Source organism: Echinops telfairi, unplaced genomic scaffold, assembly GCF_000313985.2.
Source record: "Echinops telfairi isolate 266 unplaced genomic scaffold, ASM31398v2 ScPeMD7_7425;HRSCAF=8463, whole genome shotgun sequence".
Lineage (NCBI taxonomy): Eukaryota > Metazoa > Chordata > Mammalia > Afrosoricida > Tenrecidae > Echinops > Echinops telfairi.
Genome location: NW_022111325.1, coordinates 1,974,110 through 1,991,928, shown reverse-complemented (window position 1 = coordinate 1,991,928; position 17,819 = coordinate 1,974,110). Strand labels below are relative to the sequence as shown.

Below are 17,819 nucleotides of genomic sequence, written 5' to 3'. Positions count from 1 at the left end.
ACACACACACACACACACACACACACACACACACACACACACACTCCTGTCATCAATGGCTAACTGCAGAGAAATAGGGCCCGTCTCCATGCAGGTTGCTGACCAGGCAAGGGTGAGTGATTCTGAAACTGGAAAGGCAGGGCCCGTTGTGAACCGGGGGGTAAGATAGGCTGAGGCTCCGGCAAGCCTCCAGCGAAAGGGCAAGGAGTCAGGGTGATGAGGGGCTTGTGTCACCATCGGCAAGAACTGGAACTTCGAGTTCCAGAGCGTGGGGAAGAGGTGGCGGGTGAGCCAGCCTGCCGAGGTGAAAGGGTGGGAGCTGAGCCAAGTGTCCTGATCACCCCACTGAGCCTCCTTCTGCGGCAGGGCCAGCGGGGTACCTGCGGCGGGCCAGCGTGTCCCAACTGACCCAGGAGCTGGGCGCCGCCTTTTTCCAGCGGCAGCAGCTGTCGGCGGCCATGGCAGACACGTTCCTGGAGCACCTCTGCCTGCTGGACATCGACTCGGAGCCCGTGGCCGCCCGCAGCACCAGCATCATCGCCACCATCGGTAAGCGCCCCATCCCACCAGCCTGCAGCCTTGCTCCCGGGCCTCTCTTATTCTTTCGTTACCCCGAGGTGCTTCCTCACGGTCTCTGCCCTGCGAGATGTTTTCAGGTCCAACCAGGTTGTTTATCCAATAAATACGAGGGAGCGTAAGACGTCCATGGGGACCTTCCACCATCTTTCCATTCCATTCTCCCACGAGCGTTGTGAAGCCCCCTTTGTAAGTAGACGCCCTGGTTACTTGTTGGCAGTTAGAAACCACCAGCCACTCCACAGATGAAAGATGAGGCTCCTGACTCCCATAAAAGATGTACGGCCATGGAAACCCGGGAGGGCGGTCCTTCCCTGTCCTACCCTTGCTGGGAGTCAGACGGACTCAATGGCACCAGGTTGCCTACGGATGGAGCATGTTCTAGAGAGGGCTCTGGGTTCTAGGCGAAGATCAGTGGGAAGGAAAAAAAAAGGTTTCTTCCTTGGGGAAAGGGCAGCCTCTCTGGGTAGACCCATCAGTAAACAACAACAACAAAATAATAACAACAAAATATAATAAATATGAGTTAGTCCTGTCACTCAGTCATCCTCCCAGGCCCTGCCCCTGGCACATCTTTTTTTTAATGTTAATCATTTTATTAGGGGCTCATACAACTCTTATCACAATCCATACACGCATCAATTGTGTAAAGCGCATTTGTACATTCATTGCCCTCATCATTCTCAAAACATTTCCTCTCCACTTAAGCCCCCGGCATTAGGTCCTCATTTTTCCCCTCCCTCCCCGCTCCCCCCTTCCTTCTGAGCCCTTGATAATTTATAAATTATTATTTTGTCATATCTTGCCCTGTCTGATGTCTCCCTTCACCCACTTTTCTGTTGTCCGTCCCCCAGGGAGGAGGTCACATATAGTTCCTTGTAATCGGTTCCCTCTTTCCTACCCACTCTTCCTCTACCCTCCCTGTTTCGGCCCCTGGCACATCTTAACAGCAGTCCCCAACCCCAGGACTGAGGGGACGGACATCTGACTGTGCAAGGGGAGAAGCTGTGGCCCGTCCTCTGACCCTGGTCCCGTGCCTGGCTCACAGCTGCTTTACATCAGCCCGTTCTTGCAGCCATGGCTTCCGTCCATCACCCCAGGGTTTCCTCTTCGTCACCGCTCTCATGCTTCATGACGACACAGGTCTTCTCCCAGGGACTGGCCTCTCCTGACACCACGCACAAAGTGCACGAGACAAAGTCTCGCACCCTCGCTTCTGTCTAAGAAGGACTCTGGCTGCCCTTCTTCCAAGACACCGCTGTTTGTGCCGTTCACAGTCCTTTGGACAGTCTTTGCCAGAATCAGAGTTCAATGCATCGATCCCTCTGAGCTCTTCCTTACTCGATGGGCAACTTTACTCTTCCTCACTCACTGCCATTGCGTGGAAGTTGGCAGGCGGAACGGTGTCTGTGAGTTTCTGAGACTGTCACTCCTTAGGGGTGTAGAAAGCCCTGTCTTTCTCCCATGGAGAAAGTTTCAAACTGCTGACCTTGTGGATCTCAGCCCAATGCATAACCACTAGGACACCCGAGCTCCTACTTTTATAATTAGGCACCTGTTAGCCAGTTCTGAAACCACAACGACACTGCAGGTGCTGGTTACAGCAGCACCCCCACTTCTTCAGGACCGAAATCCAGCTTAGTTACCTCGCGCTGCTATCCCAGAAGCACCACCGTCAACGACTCTAACCAGAGAAGTTACTCTCCTGCAGTTTAGGAGGCTAAAAATCCTAGCTCAAGGGCCCTGTTAGGGGAAGGCGATCTTTGGGTGGCTTGGCATGGCTCTTCCCCCATCTCCATGGCGTGCTGTTCACCTGCTGGTCCAATCTCTTTATCTCAGAAGACTGACTCAGAACACAACCTGCACCCCACTCCCATTAACAACACAAGACAGCCCTTCCCCACGTGGCGCCGCTCCAGAGGCAGAGAGGGTCGGCTAACAACACAGTTCAATCCGTATCACAAACATGACAGTTATTAGGGATTATGTATACAAAAGAATATAAAATGTTTTTATGAAAAAAATGTTTTTGTGGATATGTCACCAGTGAAAGCCTGATATCGTCTATCACTCACTGCTAAAGAGTCAATTCTGACTCATAGCGACCCAAGGTAAAATTGGGTTATAGACAAGGTAAAATTACTCATGTGGGTTTCTGAGACTGTCCCTCTTTATGGGAGTAGAAAGCCTCATTTTCCTCCCAAGGAGCAGCTGGTGGTTTTGAACTGCTGATCTTGAGATTAAGAGCTCACTGCACTACCCAGTACAAGACACCAGGGATAAGTTTAGTTACGTATTACAATGTAAACAAAACTATACTTAGAAAAGATTTGGTGGGGGGTTGTAAGCCAACATGTTATCTGAGACGAGAAGTGGGAAACATGTCATGGTAATGGGGCAACAGGAGTGCGAGGGCAGAGGTGAGCTGGAATCTTGTCAGAGGGCAGGGGCAGGCATTACTGAGCAAAGCCTTGAAGGAGCTGAGAGAATTCACCCGGCTGACATCTTGGGCGGGGGGAGGGTGCCCAGCGGAGGGAACAGCCAGTGCAAGGCTCCTGAGTCAGGAGGCCAGTTGGGCTGGCAGTCCTCTAGAAGAGCAGCAGCAGGAATGCAGAGACTGGAGGGCCTGAAGGCACCCTCCTGGCACAGTGGGTAACACATTCGGCTGCTAAGTGCAAGGTGAGTGGTTCAAACCCACTGGCTGCTCCTAGGGAGAAAGATAAGTCATCTACCTGCTCCTGTAAATGTTTAATCCTGGAAATCCCAGAAGGGCAGTTCTACTCTGTCCTATAGGGCCACTAGGGGTCAGATTGACTTGGTGGGCAGGGCTCTGTGGGGTCACAGTTAGAATGCGAGTGGAGCCCCTTTGAGTGAAGTGGGAAGCCATTTCTGGGTTTGTAGCAGACCCTGCTTCTGCTTGGGCAGAACTCTCCTGGCTGCTGCATGGGCGTAGGGAGAGGGGCAAGGGCAAGGGCAAGGGCAGGAATACTGCCCCTCTGCAGTATTCCTGGGAGGGGTGAGGCACAGTGGTGGGAGCAGAGTTATGGAGAAGCGGTCAGATTTCGAATAGAACGTGGAGCTAGGGTGGACAGGGTGCTCCTGTTGGGATGGAGTGGGGAATTGGGAAAGACAGGATGCCTGGGGTCAAGGACAATGTTTGGGCTGTGAGCCAGAAGAAAGGCAGCATGCACCAAGCAGAGCAGCCTGACCTGGCGTTGCCCCCCCTTCCCCTCCCAGGCCTCCGAATCTGGGCCTCCGCGCCCATGCCTGGCTGTGGTGCAGCCATGGTGCCAGCTGGGGCACGCAGCCTGGCTGTTAGGGCATCCACCATCCTTGGACAGCAGTGAGGGTCACATGACGGATTCCCGGGACGCCTCCCTAGGCCTATCAGACACTCCACCGGGTGTCACCTTTACTGGGAAGGCAGCAAATACAAGAGGCTCTGGTGAGGAGCTTTGCTACAAAGGGGAGCCAAGCAATAGGACCGTAGCTGAAAGGGGAACTGGCTTCTGAGGAGAAAAATAATAATCAATGAAAGAAAGCACCATGGGAGCGATCTCATCAAAAGGAAAATGGGGGGGGGGGACCCGCTTCTTTCCGTTGTCCTGAGCCTGTTGAGCAAGAAGATGCCTCCATGGGGCGTGGGGACCCCAAGGTTAGAGGGGCTAGTTCCCCACAGAGCAGGACTGAACTCACTGCTCCCCAGGCTGCAGGGGTCTCTCAGCTCTAAGCCTCTCCCCCCAGTGCCCTCACCAACAACCACCCTCTCAGCCCCCCTCAACCCCCGGAGTTCCCCCCACCCGCAGCACATCCATCACTTCCAACACCCGTGTTCTCAGGCCTAGCTCAGGCCGCGGGGGTGGCGGGGGAAGACCAGGCTGTCTCCTCCTGTGAAGGCTGACAGTCTGGGAAACCCGCAGGGACTGCGCTACCCTGTCCTGCAGCCCGCTAGGGGTGCGGATCCCCTCGAAGGCAGGGAGTCCATTTGTTAAGGAAAACCCAGGCCAGCCACCCCAAGCCCTGGCCTACCGGAGACAACAACGTGGTCGGCAGCGAGGGCGGTGGGGTTTCGGACAGGCTGCGAGGGTGGTGGGAACCAAGACCCCTGGGGAGGGACGGGTGGGAGGACTGGGTGCTCAGCGCGCTGTCGGGTTCCAGGGCCGGCTTCTCGCTCCGTGGAGCGCCTCAAGGAAATGATCAAGGCGGGGATGAACATAGCTCGGCTCAACTTCTCCCACGGCTCCCACCAGGTGCGCGGCGGGCGCCGGTGGGGCCGCGGGGGCGGGGGCGGGGTGGGGCACCGGGCTCCGGATTCTGAGTGCCCGCTCCTCTCCGGCCCCCAGTACCACGCCGAGTCCATCGCCAACGTCCGGGAGGCGGTGGAGAGCTTTGCAACCTCCCCGATCAGCTACCGGCCTGTGGCCATCGCTCTGGACACCAAGGGCCCGGAGATCCGCACCGGGATCCTCCGGGGGGTGAGAGGCGGGCGCAGGGCGCAGGGCGCGGGGGTGGGGGGTCCTGAGGTCTAGGGAGAGCGGCCAGCCTGGAGAAGGGCCTCCGGTGGGATTAAGGACCCGCGGGAGGGGCCCTGGCGCGGGACGCGGCCTGGGGACCCAGGGAGAGCCTCGCATCCTGGAGGGAGGGTGGGCGAGGGGGCGGGGCGGCGCTGTGGGCGGGGCCGAGGGGCGCGGGTCCCGGGCAGCGCGGGGACCTCGCTCACGTCCCCTCTGGCCCCACCCCCAGGGCCCGGAGGCGGAGGTGGAGCTGGTGAAGGGCTCCCGGGTGCTGGTGACGGTGGACCCGGCGTTCCGGACGCGAGGGGACGCGGACACCGTGTGGGTGGACTACCCCAATATCGTCCGGGTCGTGCCGGTGGGGGGCCGCATCTACATCGACGACGGGCTCATCTCCCTCGTGGTCCAGAACATCGGTGCGGACGCGCCTCCCACGCTAGCCCCGGGCAGGCACTGGGCGCACCCTCTTCCCTCTCCCTCTGTAGTCAGGCCACGCCTTCCCCTGGCCACGCCTCTCTCCGACGTCCCCGGTCCCGGTTTTGTGGTTTAGTTGTTCTTTCCACAAATGCCCACCCGGTTCTATTCGGTACAAGGGCCAGACCAGGGACAGAGAGGCCCACAGGGCATGGTCAGTACTGGAGTTCCCAATAAGCAAGGTAAACCTGGGCGTATGTGTGCTTCTATACCCATCTGTAGGGGACTTTCTCTGCTTTGCACCACAGGTAAGATTCTTCTAGGGAGGCCTGGCATCTGTCTCTGTCCCCAACCCCACAGAATCAAAGCCACTTGTGTGTCTGAAATATAGATTAGTAAGTAAGCACAATTCACCCTGAGCTTGCCCTGTTTACTGGATATTCTGGCCTGGCTGGCTCTCTCAACAGGCCCAGAAGGGCTGGTGACGGAGGTGGAGAATGGCGGTGTGCTGGGCAGCAGGAAGGGGGTGAACCTGCCTGGTGCCCAGGTGGACCTGCCCGGGCTGTCTGAGCAAGATGCCCAGGACCTGGCCTTCGGGGTGCAACACGGCGTGGACATCATCTTTGCCTCCTTTGTGCGGAAGGCCAGCGACGTGCTGGCTGTCCGGGCTGCCCTGGGGCCGGAAGGGCAGGGCATCAAGATCATCAGCAAAATTGAAAACCACGAAGGCGTGTTGAAGTGAGGCTTGGTCTCTAACTGTCCCATCAGACCCTGTACCGCCCCCTCCACCCAATGGGTGCCTCCTGACTCCCCCACCCACCAGGTTTGATGAGATCCTCGAGGTGAGCGACGGCATCATGGTGGCCCGTGGAGACCTGGGCATCGAGATCCCGGCTGAGAAGGTTTTCCTGGCTCAGAAGATGATGATCGGGCGCTGTAACTTGGCGGGCAAGCCTGTCGTCTGTGCCACCCAGGTCTGGAGTGGGCCCCGAGCCCTTGGGCCCTGCGGGTGTGGGGCACCTCAAGGGAGGAGGCCCACCTTTGAGGGCTGTCTCGAGGGTTGCTCTCCGGCGTTCGATCTGCAAACACGGTGACTGGAGACAGACATTGTGTCCCCCCTCCTTTTCTGCGGAAGAGCCCCACTGTCAGGAGGACCCAGCGTGGGTCTGAGGCCCTGCCTCTCGTGGGGCACTCAGAGAGGGTGGGTGTCAGAGGGTTGCCTAGGCAAAGCCTTGTCTGGGCACCTGACTCCCCAGTGTCCCTAGATGCTGGAGAGCATGATCTCGAAGCCCAGGCCGACTCGGGCCGAGACGAGCGACGTGGCCAACGCCGTGCTGGATGGAGCAGACTGCATCATGCTGTCGGGGGAAACGGCCAAGGGCCGTTTCCCAGTGGAGGCCGTGAAGATGCAGCACGCGGTAGGAGCTCAGGATGCGGGCATGTGGGCCAGGGGACCAAGCCCCTCCTATGGCCCTGTTCTCTGCCCCCCTGACCTCCTGCTGCCTGCAGATTGCCCGTGAGGCAGAGGCTGCCGTCTACCACCGGCAGCTGTTTGAGGAGCTGCGCCGGGCGGCACCACTGAGCCGTGACCTCACTGAGGTCACCGCCATCGGGGCCGTGGAGGCCGCCTTCAAGTGTTGTGCTGCTGCCATCATTGTGCTGACCAAGACTGGCCGGTGAGGGGCCCCTGGGGACGTCTGGCCTGGACTTCGGGTCGGGTCGGCCATGAGCCTGGGTGTCGTCTGGCTCTCGGTGATGAGGAACAGCATTCTGGGACAAAAGGAGAGGAGGTAGCTGTGGGAGCTGGAGGCCGGGAAGGCAGGTCCCGGAGGGCACTGGTGCCAGTGCACCCAGCAGTCCGGGAGAGGAAGGTGGTCCAATGGCACACACCAACATGCAGGCTGTTTGGTGTCCTGTCCATTTTATCCACAAAAAATCTCATAGTGCTCTCTCATGGAAAGACCCAGAAAGTCTGAGTTCCAGTCTTTTCTCGGAAACACACGAAGTCAGCCACCTGAGTGAGCCGCTCAGGCTCTGTCCCCTCGGCTTCCTCCTGTCTCTGCCGGCGCTAAGGAGCCCTCGTGGTGCCGCGGTGTGCTCAGCTGCTAACCTGATGGGCTGCTGTAAGGGAGAAAGACGTGGCAGTCGGTCCCATAAAGTTTCCAAAACCCCCAACCAAACTCCCTACCACTGCATCAAGGCTGACTCCTAACGACCAGATTAAGGCAGGGTAGAATTGCTCCTAGGAGTTCCTGAGCCTCTAACTCGTTACAATGTGTAGGAAGCACTGTATTTGCCCTGCGGTGTGGCTGGTGGCTTTGAACTGCTGACCTTGCTGTTAGCAGCCTAGCTTGTAGCCACTAAGCCATCAGCTATGGTACCAGTGCTGCTTAGCCCTGTAGGGCTAATTGACCCAACCGCAGGGGGTTTGATGATGGAGCTAGTGGGCCTGGGAGGAGACCATGCAGCCGTGCCGTGTTTGGGTGGGGAGACTGTGGGGACGCTGTGGTGGAATTCGCACCCTCCAGGCAGGGGCCCCAGGTTCAGTGCCAAGCAAGTGCACCTGCTGCCTAGTCACCATCCACTGCCTGTCTGTCCGTGGAGACTGGCGTGTTGCTATGATGCTCACTGCGTTTCAGTGGTGTTTCAAAACTAAGAAGAACTAGTAAGGAAGGCCTGGCTATCTCCTAACCGGCCAGGGAAAACCCTTAGCATGGTCATGGTCCAGCCCCCAACAGCTGTGGGGGTGGTGCAGTGTTTCCTCCCATCCCGCATGGGGTCATCGTGTGTCAGCGTCTGGCCGAGTGACAGCTAAGGACAACATGATGTCACTTTAGGAATTAAGCAGTGTGAGAGTGGACATGTTCAAAAGGGCTTTATGTCTCTCATGACCTTATTGGTTACCTGTCTTTCTTGTGGGATAGAAAGGGTAGGTATTCCTGGTCCTGTTTCCAGGTAAAGCACACCCAGTTAGTACCAAGGGTCCCACAGCCTATGGGTGATGCCCGAAAGTTGTGCCCAGACTTGTCCCTGCTCGCCCAGCCCCTGGTCACGGCTCTGGGCTGACCTTCTCTACCTCCTCCAGCTCTGCCCAGCTTCTCTCTCGGTACCGACCTCGGGCTGCGGTCATTGCAGTCACCCGCTCAGCCCAGGCCGCCCGCCAGGCCCACCTGTGCCGAGGAGTCTTCCCCTTGCTCTACCGTGAGGATCCAGTGGCCGTCTGGGCAGACGATGTGGATCGCCGGGTCCAGTTTGGCATTGAAAGTGGTGAGTTGCCTAGACCCCCTCCTGTGGTGCCAGATTGGCCCTGTGAGGTTCACTGAGACCCACAGTTTGTGGAGGGTCTTGTTTCCTAAACAAGTCACCGGCTGCTTCCTGAGGGGCCAGAGCCAGGCGGGACTTCGGAAGCTGGAGAGGAGAGAGTAAAGGGGGCCCATTTCCCAAGAGCAGCAACTGAAACAATGTAACTTACAAGTGATACATGCTCAGCTCATCCCCCACCTGCGCTGTCAGCACGGCAACCCAGCTGGACGGCAGGCTTGCTCCTTAGCAACCACGCCTCCCATTCCACGTGGAGACACACCTGGGGTCCAGCCCTGTGGTCACCAGTGGGGGTCAGGGAGGGCTGTTCTCTGACAACCCCGAGTCTCACCCTGCGGTTTTCTCTCCGTGCCCAGGAAAGCTCCGCGGCTTCCTCCGTGTTGGGGACCTGGTGATTGTGGTGACAGGCTGGCGGCCTGGTGCTGGCTACACCAACATCATGCGGGTGCTGAGCGTATCCTGAGATGCCCCCAGCTTTGACCCGGACCACCCTGCACCCACCCCTTCCTCCCAGCATCCTCTTCCAGACACCCCTCTTACAGCCGGCCCCTCTATTCAAACCTCCCACAGTTCCCAGCCTGGGCCTCATCTGCCATGCCTCCCTAGTCCAAGGGGGCCCTCCCCCTCTCGGTGTCACACAGGCCAGTGAAGCACTGCCCACTCGGCAGTGCCAGTTGTATTATGTTCCCTGCATCCAGTCCTCTCATCAGGGCCCTAAGACACGCTGAGCCTTTAATCCCAGCATAGCAGCTTAATTCCATCCCCGTCCGCCCATCCCTGGGGGTAGGGGAAGCGGAGCCAGGGCAATTTTGTCCTCTTTCCACAAAATCGCTATCGTAAAAACACTTGGTGTCCATGCAGTGTGATGTGCTCATGTGTGGCCCCCTGAGGACCTGGCATGCCAGAGGAGAGTGCCACCTCCTCCCGATGGCCTCAGGCCAGGGCAGTGCCTCCCCCTCATGGTGACAGAGGGTGACATCCACCCTTTTTAGAGAGCTGAGGGAGCCCAGGGGGCTGGGCATGGTAATGGCTGCTGCTTTCATGCCCCATTGGACCTGATGCCCTGCTGTCTATCCCTTCCTGCCCGCCTCGTTCCCACACACAAACCCGGAGCCAGGAGGAGTGTCTCCATCCTCTTTTTAAATGCTGTTTGGCAGTGATGATCAAACTTCCCTTACACACCAAGGACCCCAGCACCCACACTCCCCGGAGGGAAGGGGATGGAGAGGCCTGAGTGGGAGAGGGACAGGAAGGGTGCAAGTGTGTGTGGGGGGTGGTCTCTGGTCCCTGAAAAGGCATTGGTGCTGGCTGGCCGGCCTCTCCCCAGGGTCCCCGCGCCCGGCTGCTGCACCAGCCTCAAACTCAGCAGAAGGAAAAGAAACCACCCACAAAGTGAAGAGCCCTCCTCCCAGACTTGGGGGGCCCTCCGGTGACCTCAGTCAAGAGACAGTCCGAGTATTGCTGCTGATGGAGTTAGACAAGGGCCACAGGCACCACCAGGAGTGGGTGGAGGGCAGATGAAGGGGTGTGTGTGTGTGAACGAAATGACCAAACGATGACCCTCCACCCTGCTGTCCTCCGAGCCATGCTGACTCAGCGGCCCCACGTGGGGTTTCCAAGCGTGTACCTTTTTTACAGGAGCAGACAGCCTCGTCCTTCTCCCAAAGAGAGGCTGGTGGGTTTGAACTGACACCTAGCAGCCTGACACCTAGCCCACAGTGCCACCAGGGCTCCTTCATAATAAAATTAGCTAATGAAAAAACATGTAACAATAGGGTAGAAACAAATAAATAAGTTGATTGAATAATAAATACAGACAGAAGGAAGGGGGTTTAACCGTCATCTAAGGGTTCAGCCACCTGCCCCCTCCTGGGGGGGATCTAGGCTAGCCCGCTATGAATTCGTCTGGGCCAGTGATCCCTGGCTTTGAGGGTCTGGGACAGAACAAGGAGGTTTTGCCACAGAGACTGTAGGGAACATGTCAGGCGGGGTGTGTGTGTGTGTGTGTGTGTGTGTGTGTGTGTGTGTGTGTGTCCACTGAGAGGAGAGGCAGGGAGGGTCTGCAGACAGTAGCGAGAGGGCAAAGGTGGGTGTCCAGGCTGGGGACCCAGGGCATTTGCTCTTGGCAGCCATGGAAGCCCAGTTGGCAATGCCAGGCAGTGCTGGGGAGAAGGTAGCTGGCCCAGACAGAAGCTGCCAGGCCGCAGACAGGGTGAGCAGCACGTGGAGACGAGAGACGGCTAGGGCTTGGCAGCGGTGGCGGCGGCAGGTACTTGTGCTTATAAGGTGGGATCACAGGCCAGAACTGCACCCGGCAGGACCATGGCCCCAGGGCGTCCCCACCTAAAAGGGCTTGGAGTCACTTCTACTTGGCAGTGGCCATTATGGAGCCTGGCCCCATGGCTGGCGGGTGGCGGGCACTTGGGCCACGTGATGAAGATGACCGAATCGGAGGGTGTCAGGCTGCAGGGCCTGCAGGACACAGACCAACTTCTTGGATGGGAAGACGTTCCTAGAGGGCAGTGGTTCAGGTCCCCTCAGCCTCCCAAGAGGCATCTGCCCCTCCGAGGGCTAAGGGCAGCTATGCCCAAGGGGCTCACATGTTGGCAGAGAGCTGGGGGCCCCGAGGGGCAGCTGGCTCAGGCACTGGTGGCCTGGGGGGCTGGGCTGTCCCTAGAGGTTTGGCCAGGAGCCCTGAGGGAGGCAGGCGCTCACTTCCTGAGCCCTTCCGCCCAGGAGAGCCGTCCCCTGCTGCCCGCTGTGGCAGGGAGGGCTGGGAGGCTGAGAGTGGGCGGCCCCGAGGTCCCAGCCGTTTTCCGCCACCTCCTGGTGGGGGACCCAGCAGGGAGACTTGGGAGCGCCCAGCCCTGGACAGGCTGGCATGGAGGGTTCGGGCAGCTGGGGCAGGCAGGCGGGAAGTGGATGCCCATGGCCCCCGGACCAGCAGAGGGGCGGCTCGGATAGGCACCAGAGGGGACGCTGGGGAGCCTGCTGAGCGGCGAGCAGAGCGGGCAAGGAGGGCGACTGGAGAGTCAGGTGAGAGGGGCAGAGGGCCCCGCTGGTGAGTCAGGGCGATAGCCACGCTGGAGGTCACCGCAGCTGCCTGTAAGGGCGCATGCACCAGGGGCTCCCACAGCACTGGCTTCCCGCTGAGCCGAGCCCCCGTGCCCGGGGCCAGGCCCCGCACGCCCCGTGCCATGTCCCTGTCGTGCTGCACCAGGTGCTGCTCCAGGAGGCCACCGCTGCTGCCTGGGCTCGGCTCGGAGCGCTTCCGCCGCAGGACGGAGTTCTTCTTCCCTGCGAGTTGTCCAGGGAGGGAGGGGTTAGGGACAGGGAAAGAATCCCAAGAGGAGTGGGGCAGAGGGAGAGGGTGAAAGGAAAAAGGGATAGGCGTGGGGGGTCCGGAGGTGGTGAGAGATGGGGTTGGGCAAAAGGGGCCAGGGGAGACACGAAGAGATTAGGACACTGCTGCTCTATTGAAAAGCCTGTGGGGGGCTTTGCTGGGATGGGGGGGGGGCCTGGTTCTGGAGCAGGGGGGAGCTTTTCTGGGATGGGGGGCCCTGGTTCTGGAGCAGGGGAGGGGCTGGGGCAGGCCAGCCTCACCGATGCGGCGCAGCCGGTCCATGGCCACAGTCTCAAAGGCCCGGCGCATCATGGGGAACTCCTCCAGCACGGCGTTGAAGTGGTCCACGCTGAGTGAGTAGAGGCGGCAGTAGGTGTCAGCACGCACGCTGGCTGTGCGCCGGCCCCGGGTCAGCAGGCAGATCTCTGCAGGAGTTGGGGGGTGTATCCAGAATCAGTGTCCCCGGAGCTCCCCTCTCACCAGGCCTGCTGCTGCTGACTCAGCTTCCTTAGGTGATGACCCCGTGCCCCCACCCCACTGGGGTCTCTAAATGCCCCAGACTGCCTCCTGCTATACTGCCAGGAGGGGCCATGTGTCTGTCCAGCTTTCCGCATGCTTCTCTCTGGAATACTGCCCGGCTCGCCCCCCACCCCTCACTCTTTCATCTCTGGCGGATGGACCCCATCCCCACTGCTCCAACCCCAGGGGTGGGCCCGGGGCTCCAAGCAGGTGTGAGTGAACCCTGAGGGCAGCCCTAGGGGAGAACAGAAGTCCCTGAGGGCCAAGGGCCAAGTGAGAGGGGTGCTGGAGGGGGCATGCAGTGGGAACTGAGAGGGCCTAGGAGTCTCAAGTCACTTGGGGCAGCTGAGCAAACTGCTCCCACCCCCATGCAGGGCAGCGGTGAAGGGAGCCCCAAAGCTCGAGTCCCTGCCTTCCTTGTTCCTCACGCCCCCCCCCCCTTCATCATCCAACCCTCCCCTTCCTCCCTTTAAGCTCTGAAGGCTCTCTGCTCAGGCCCTTTCAGCCTGGCTGTGCAGGGAAGCTGAGGAAAAGCCCAGGCCCAGGGGCTGGTGAGTGGGAGTGGTGGAGGGGTGGAGGGGTTGGAGGAGTGGGGAAGGGCATTGGGACACTGTAGTTCTGCAACATAGCCAGGCGAGGACCCTGATCAGGGAAACAGCTGCTCTCTGTCCTCCTCTCCTGATCCCCCTCCCTCCCAGAGGCTTGCTGACCCCCAAAGTAGGATCCGTCAGTGAGGCGGGTGTCCCGGGCGCCTCGAGCCAGCACACTCAGCAGCCCGTGCTGGATGAAGTACATCTTCCTGCCCACGGAGCCCTCACGCACCACGAGGTCCCCCGGCTGGAAGACCTCAAAGCGCAGCTTGGTGAGCACGGCAGTGACGAAGCTGGGGTCAGCGTGGGCGAACAACGGCATGTGGGCCACCAGGCCCCGGCAGGTGAAGTTAATGATCTCCTGGGAGGGGCAGGGGCAGGTCAGGCAGTCGCTGCTCCCAGCCCACCCACCCGTGGCACCCTAGCCCTGGGGTCCTGAACTCCTCCCGGGAAGCCCTGGGCAGAACCACCTCCCCAAACAAGTCCCTGCCATTCCTCCCCATGCCCACTCCATCCCCATAAGACCTTTGTGAGAGACTCTAAGCCCTGAAGGCCTCCCAGAGTACTGGCCTCCCTTGGGGTGCACAACAGGCCCCAGTCCCTTGCCCCTACCCCCAGGCAGCATCCCCAGGAGCGCACCTCCCGCAGCGGCTCGCTCAGCTCGCCCAGGATGCTCTCCTCATCGAACATCTTGCCCTGGTAGCGGTGCTCATAGTACTCGTGGATGCGCTGCCGCGTGTCGGCCGGCAGCTTGTGGAAGGACATGTACTGCTCCACCTGCTTGTACTGCGGGGCCACCACGGAGGTGAGTCACAGTCAGGGCAGGTGCAGCGGGTGCGGTGTGGAGTCCGACCAGATGGGTGCACAGGGCCGCCGAGTGGCACAGGAAACGGTGGGCAGCACACAACATAGGCCAAGAAGCCAGATGCGGGCAGAGGAGGGGTCCAGGGACAGGGCACACCAAGGATAGGTCCAAACAGGAGGGCGAGGAAGGGCACAGAGACCAACAGGGGGGCACATCAGAATGAGCGTCGAGCTGAGCATCCTCGGCCCTGGGACCCCTCCCTGCCCACACTTCCTTCTCCTGCCCACCACTGACCTTCTCCTGGTACTGGCGCCGGGAGGAGTCGAGAGACTGGATGAGGGCAGTGGCGTGGCCGATGAACATGGCGTAGCACGTGGCGCCCACGATCATGCTGAGCATGGTGAGCCAGACGTCGGGCATGCCCACGGGTGCCTGCTGCCCGTAGCCGATGCACAGCATGTGGCTCATGGCCTTGAACAGGGCGTGGGAGTACTGGCGGCCCCACGAGTGGTTCTGGGGGCAAAGCATGTCGCAGAGCTGCGTTCGGTACCCTCAGAGCCCCTTCCCCTGCCTGCCTCTGATTTCCAGGGGCCCGCCCTAAGGCGGAGGGGGCCTCTTTTGCCTTGCCTGCCTGCTTTACCCACTTCCTCCAACACGCAGACATTTCTTCAGGATCTCTTCCCCTCTGCCGCCCCCCCCCCCTTCCCTCCCTACATCCTGTCTTGACTGGTCGCCTCTTGACCATCTCCTGCCTCCTGTCCCTGGTGCCCTTGGGAGGCCCCGAAGTCTCACCACCATGTGGTTGATGGCGACCCAGCAGTCGTCAGGAAAGTCCTGCAGCATGGGCACCAGGAACTGCAGGCAGCCGTCCCAGTGGCACAGCAGCAGCATCATCCCGATGAGGTTGGAGATGCGCACCACGGCACTGGCCAGGTCGTAGGTCATGTGGAAGATCTGAGGGGTCCGAGGAGGGGCCCGCTGTGGACAAGAATCCCTCCCTGCTGGTCCTCCTCCAGTCCCAGCCTTGCAAATCCTCCCTTTGAACTTCTCCCAACCTCCCAAGCCAAAGCCACTGCCATTGAGGCAATTCTGACTCTTGGTGACCCGACAGCACCAGGTAGAGCAGCCCCCATGGGTTCCCGAGACCATAACTCTTTACAGGGGCAGAAAGCCTCGTCTTTCGCCTGAGGAGTGGCTGGTGGTTTAGGAACTGCCGACCTTACGCATCGCAGCCCAGTGTAGAACCACGAAGCCACCAGGGCTCCTCTCGTGTGGCACACAGGTATCGGACATACAGGGCACTGTTGTTAGGAGCCATTGTTGTTAGGCGCCATCAAGTCGAGTCTGACCCAGTGACTGTATGTGGCAGCAGCACTGTCCCAGCGGGCTGTCCAGCTGTCACCATTAGGAAAGCAGACCGCTGCCCGGCTCCTCGTCCCACCCGGCATGCTTTACACTGCCAACCTTTTGGTTGTAACTACTACCATTTTACAGACAGGAAAAGGGTGGCCACATGCCAGGGCCACTTTGTGTCACAGCAGAGACTCAAACTCCACCGATGGCCTAGGCTGGACAAGGGGAGGGCATTTCACAGGGTACTGACCCTGGGGTGTGCGTCGTGTGGATAGGAGCCCGCAGCCTCTTCCCCTCCACTCATAGTAACAGCCAACTTACTGAGATGAGGCCGTGCCCGGTGCCAGGCCAAGCACTCTTAGCGCTGTGCAGGTGAGGGTTCCTAACCCTAACAATCTGATCTCGCTTAAGATGAGTGCGGTTAGCATCCCGCTTTGTGGAAGAGGAAATGGAGTCTCAATGTGGGACATACCAAGACGGGCTCAGCCTGTAGTCAGTAAGATGCCAAGCACGCACTGTGAACCCAGGCGCTGAGCCTCAAGGTAAGGCTGGAGCCAGCTCGTCTGGAAAACCAACCAGCCCACCATCACAGCTACCCAGTAGAGGGCTTCCAGCCAACCTCCTCTCTCTCCCACCCAGCTTCTTCCACAGCCTGTCACTCCTTCCTAGCTCCCCTTGCCACATCTCATCACTCCTGGCAGCATCCAGCTAACCACCCCACCCCACCCCCGCTTGCCCAGCCCGCCTGCTGCACTGGGTTCCACCCTTCTCTGTCACCACCCCACCCCAGGCCCCTCCTGGAACCCTCAATCTGCCTCTGCTTCTCCCTCCCCACCCACTTTGGAGAGGGCCCACCCATCATCCACGCTTGGAGCCCCCAGGAGCCTGGCCCACAGCCCCATCCTGGAGCGCCCCCTGCCCGCCCCACCTCCTCCCACTGGTGGATGTATCGGATGAGGCGGGAGAGGCGGAGCAGCCTGAGCAGGCTGAGGATCTTGGTGAAGCGCACGATGCGCAGGGCCCGAGCCGTCTTGTAGACCTCTGCGTCCAGGCGTGGCTCCAGCTCCACCACCAGGAAAATGTAATCCACGGGGATGGAGGAGATGAGGTCCACCAGGAACCAGGTGCGCAGGTAGCGTGTGCGGATGGCCCGAGGAGCCAGCAGGATCTCCGCACCCTCTTCCACCACGATGCCCGTTCGGAAGTTGAGCGCCAGGTCCAGCAAGAAGAAAGTGTCAGAGAGGACGTTAAAGACGATCCAGGGGGGGGAGTTCTCCTCCTTGAAGAAGGTGATGCCCACGGGCAGCACAATGAGGTTCCCCACCATCAGCAGCAGCATGATTAGGTCCCAGTAAAACCTAATGTGGGGTGGGATGGGGAGTGAGTCCACGAGGCCATCACCAGCCACCTCGCTGACAGATAAACAATCCGGGGGAGCCCGGAGAGTGGGCAACAGTGCGGAACAACAAATGGCCACTTGACCTTGGGTGGGAGTAAATTGGGACCACCAGGCGGTAGGATGGCAAAGTTAAGCATTCACATTCCCCACCGGCCAGCAATTCCATCCCTCGGCAGAGACGCCCTCGGCAGCACGCCCAAGGAGACGACCTGAGAGCATGTACCAATAGAAGAGTGGACGATGGATGGATATGTACACGGAGTGCCTGCGCGTCCCAGGCCACTCCACAGTCACCATTCCCCCTCCCCCCAGCTCAACCCGGCTAACTCCATGTTGAGAAAGAGCAGCCAGACACAGAAAGGAATCCTTCCCTGTTATCAAGTTCAAAACCAGATGAACCTGAGACTGCATTGTGTTAGGGGCTCATGCAAAAGTGCTGACTACACATGAAAAAAGAGCACAGGGTTGGGGGTGGGGGTGGGGGTGGGCGGGGCCAGGGACACAGCGTGGATTCCACAGGAGAGGGGGGGGATGTTTCTGGGAAGCAGGCAAAGTGGCCTCTCTTGACCTAGATAACTATTACATGGGAGGCTTGCTTTATGATCAATGGACACGTGTGTATATGTATGTCCTATGCCCCTCTCAAATAGAAATGCTAGAGACTGACTACCCTCATGAACTATCCTAAAATTTAAAAATAAAGTATCCTGTTGCCAAAAAAAAAAATACCCCTTGAGACAATGGAAGTGACAGTGCTATAAAAGCATTAGTTGGTGGCGTGACTCACCCGCTCTCTCTCCTCTGTGGGAGAGGTTGCTGCTCACCAGCTCTCTGCCCCTTCCTAATCTGGGAGCTCACACCCTGGAGCCTGCTCCAACTCCCCACCACTGCTGGACCTCAGCTCCTCGCCGCTGCCTGGATCAGCTCCTTGGTGTCCCGGGGATCTGCCCTGCCTCCCATCTGAACTGAGCTTTTCAAGGCTGCC

General features: G+C 59.5%; 2 protein-coding genes across 2 annotated transcripts in view; one reads left to right on the top strand and one right to left on the bottom strand.

Annotated features, from left to right (window-relative positions):
* The first annotated feature begins 366 nt into the window (after positions 1 to 366).
* Positions 367 to 9,681, top strand: PKLR (pyruvate kinase L/R). The gene is made up of 10 exons (XM_004714673.2): positions 367 to 549; positions 4,735 to 4,826; positions 4,920 to 5,051; positions 5,320 to 5,506; positions 5,972 to 6,242; positions 6,328 to 6,478; positions 6,770 to 6,922; positions 7,014 to 7,180; positions 8,590 to 8,771; positions 9,182 to 9,681. The coding sequence occupies exons 1-10, from the start codon at positions 459 to 461 to the stop codon at positions 9,286 to 9,288; spliced, it is 1,533 nt and encodes a 510-aa protein (XP_004714730.1). The 5' UTR covers positions 367 to 458; the 3' UTR covers positions 9,289 to 9,681.
* Positions 9,682 to 10,565: 884 nt separating this feature from the next.
* HCN3 (hyperpolarization activated cyclic nucleotide gated potassium channel 3) overlaps positions 10,566 to 17,819 on the bottom strand; it is a 9,190-nt gene continuing 1,936 nt past the window's right edge. The window contains exons 2-8 of the mRNA XM_004714672.3: positions 16,364 to 16,793; positions 14,875 to 15,036; positions 14,377 to 14,595; positions 13,917 to 14,063; positions 13,398 to 13,638; positions 12,429 to 12,593; positions 10,566 to 12,122 (exon numbers count right to left, since the gene is read on the bottom strand). Coding sequence (XP_004714729.1) covers positions 11,422 to 12,122; positions 12,429 to 12,593; positions 13,398 to 13,638; positions 13,917 to 14,063; positions 14,377 to 14,595; positions 14,875 to 15,036; positions 16,364 to 16,793 — 2,065 coding nt within the window. The 3' untranslated portion in view covers positions 10,566 to 11,421. The remainder of the gene's footprint in view (positions 12,123 to 12,428; positions 12,594 to 13,397; positions 13,639 to 13,916; positions 14,064 to 14,376; positions 14,596 to 14,874; positions 15,037 to 16,363; positions 16,794 to 17,819) is intronic.

Coding starts and splice junctions, on each gene's coding strand:
- PKLR (XM_004714673.2), top strand. CDS start 459: ATGGCAGACACGTTCCTGGAGCACCTCTGCCTGCTGGACATCGACTCG. Junction 550..4,734: donor CAGCATCATCGCCACCATCG/GTAAGCGCCCCA, acceptor GTCGGGTTCCAG/GGCCGGCTTCTCGCTCCGTG. Junction 4,827..4,919: donor TCTCCCACGGCTCCCACCAG/GTGCGCGGCGGG, acceptor TCCGGCCCCCAG/TACCACGCCGAGTCCATCGC.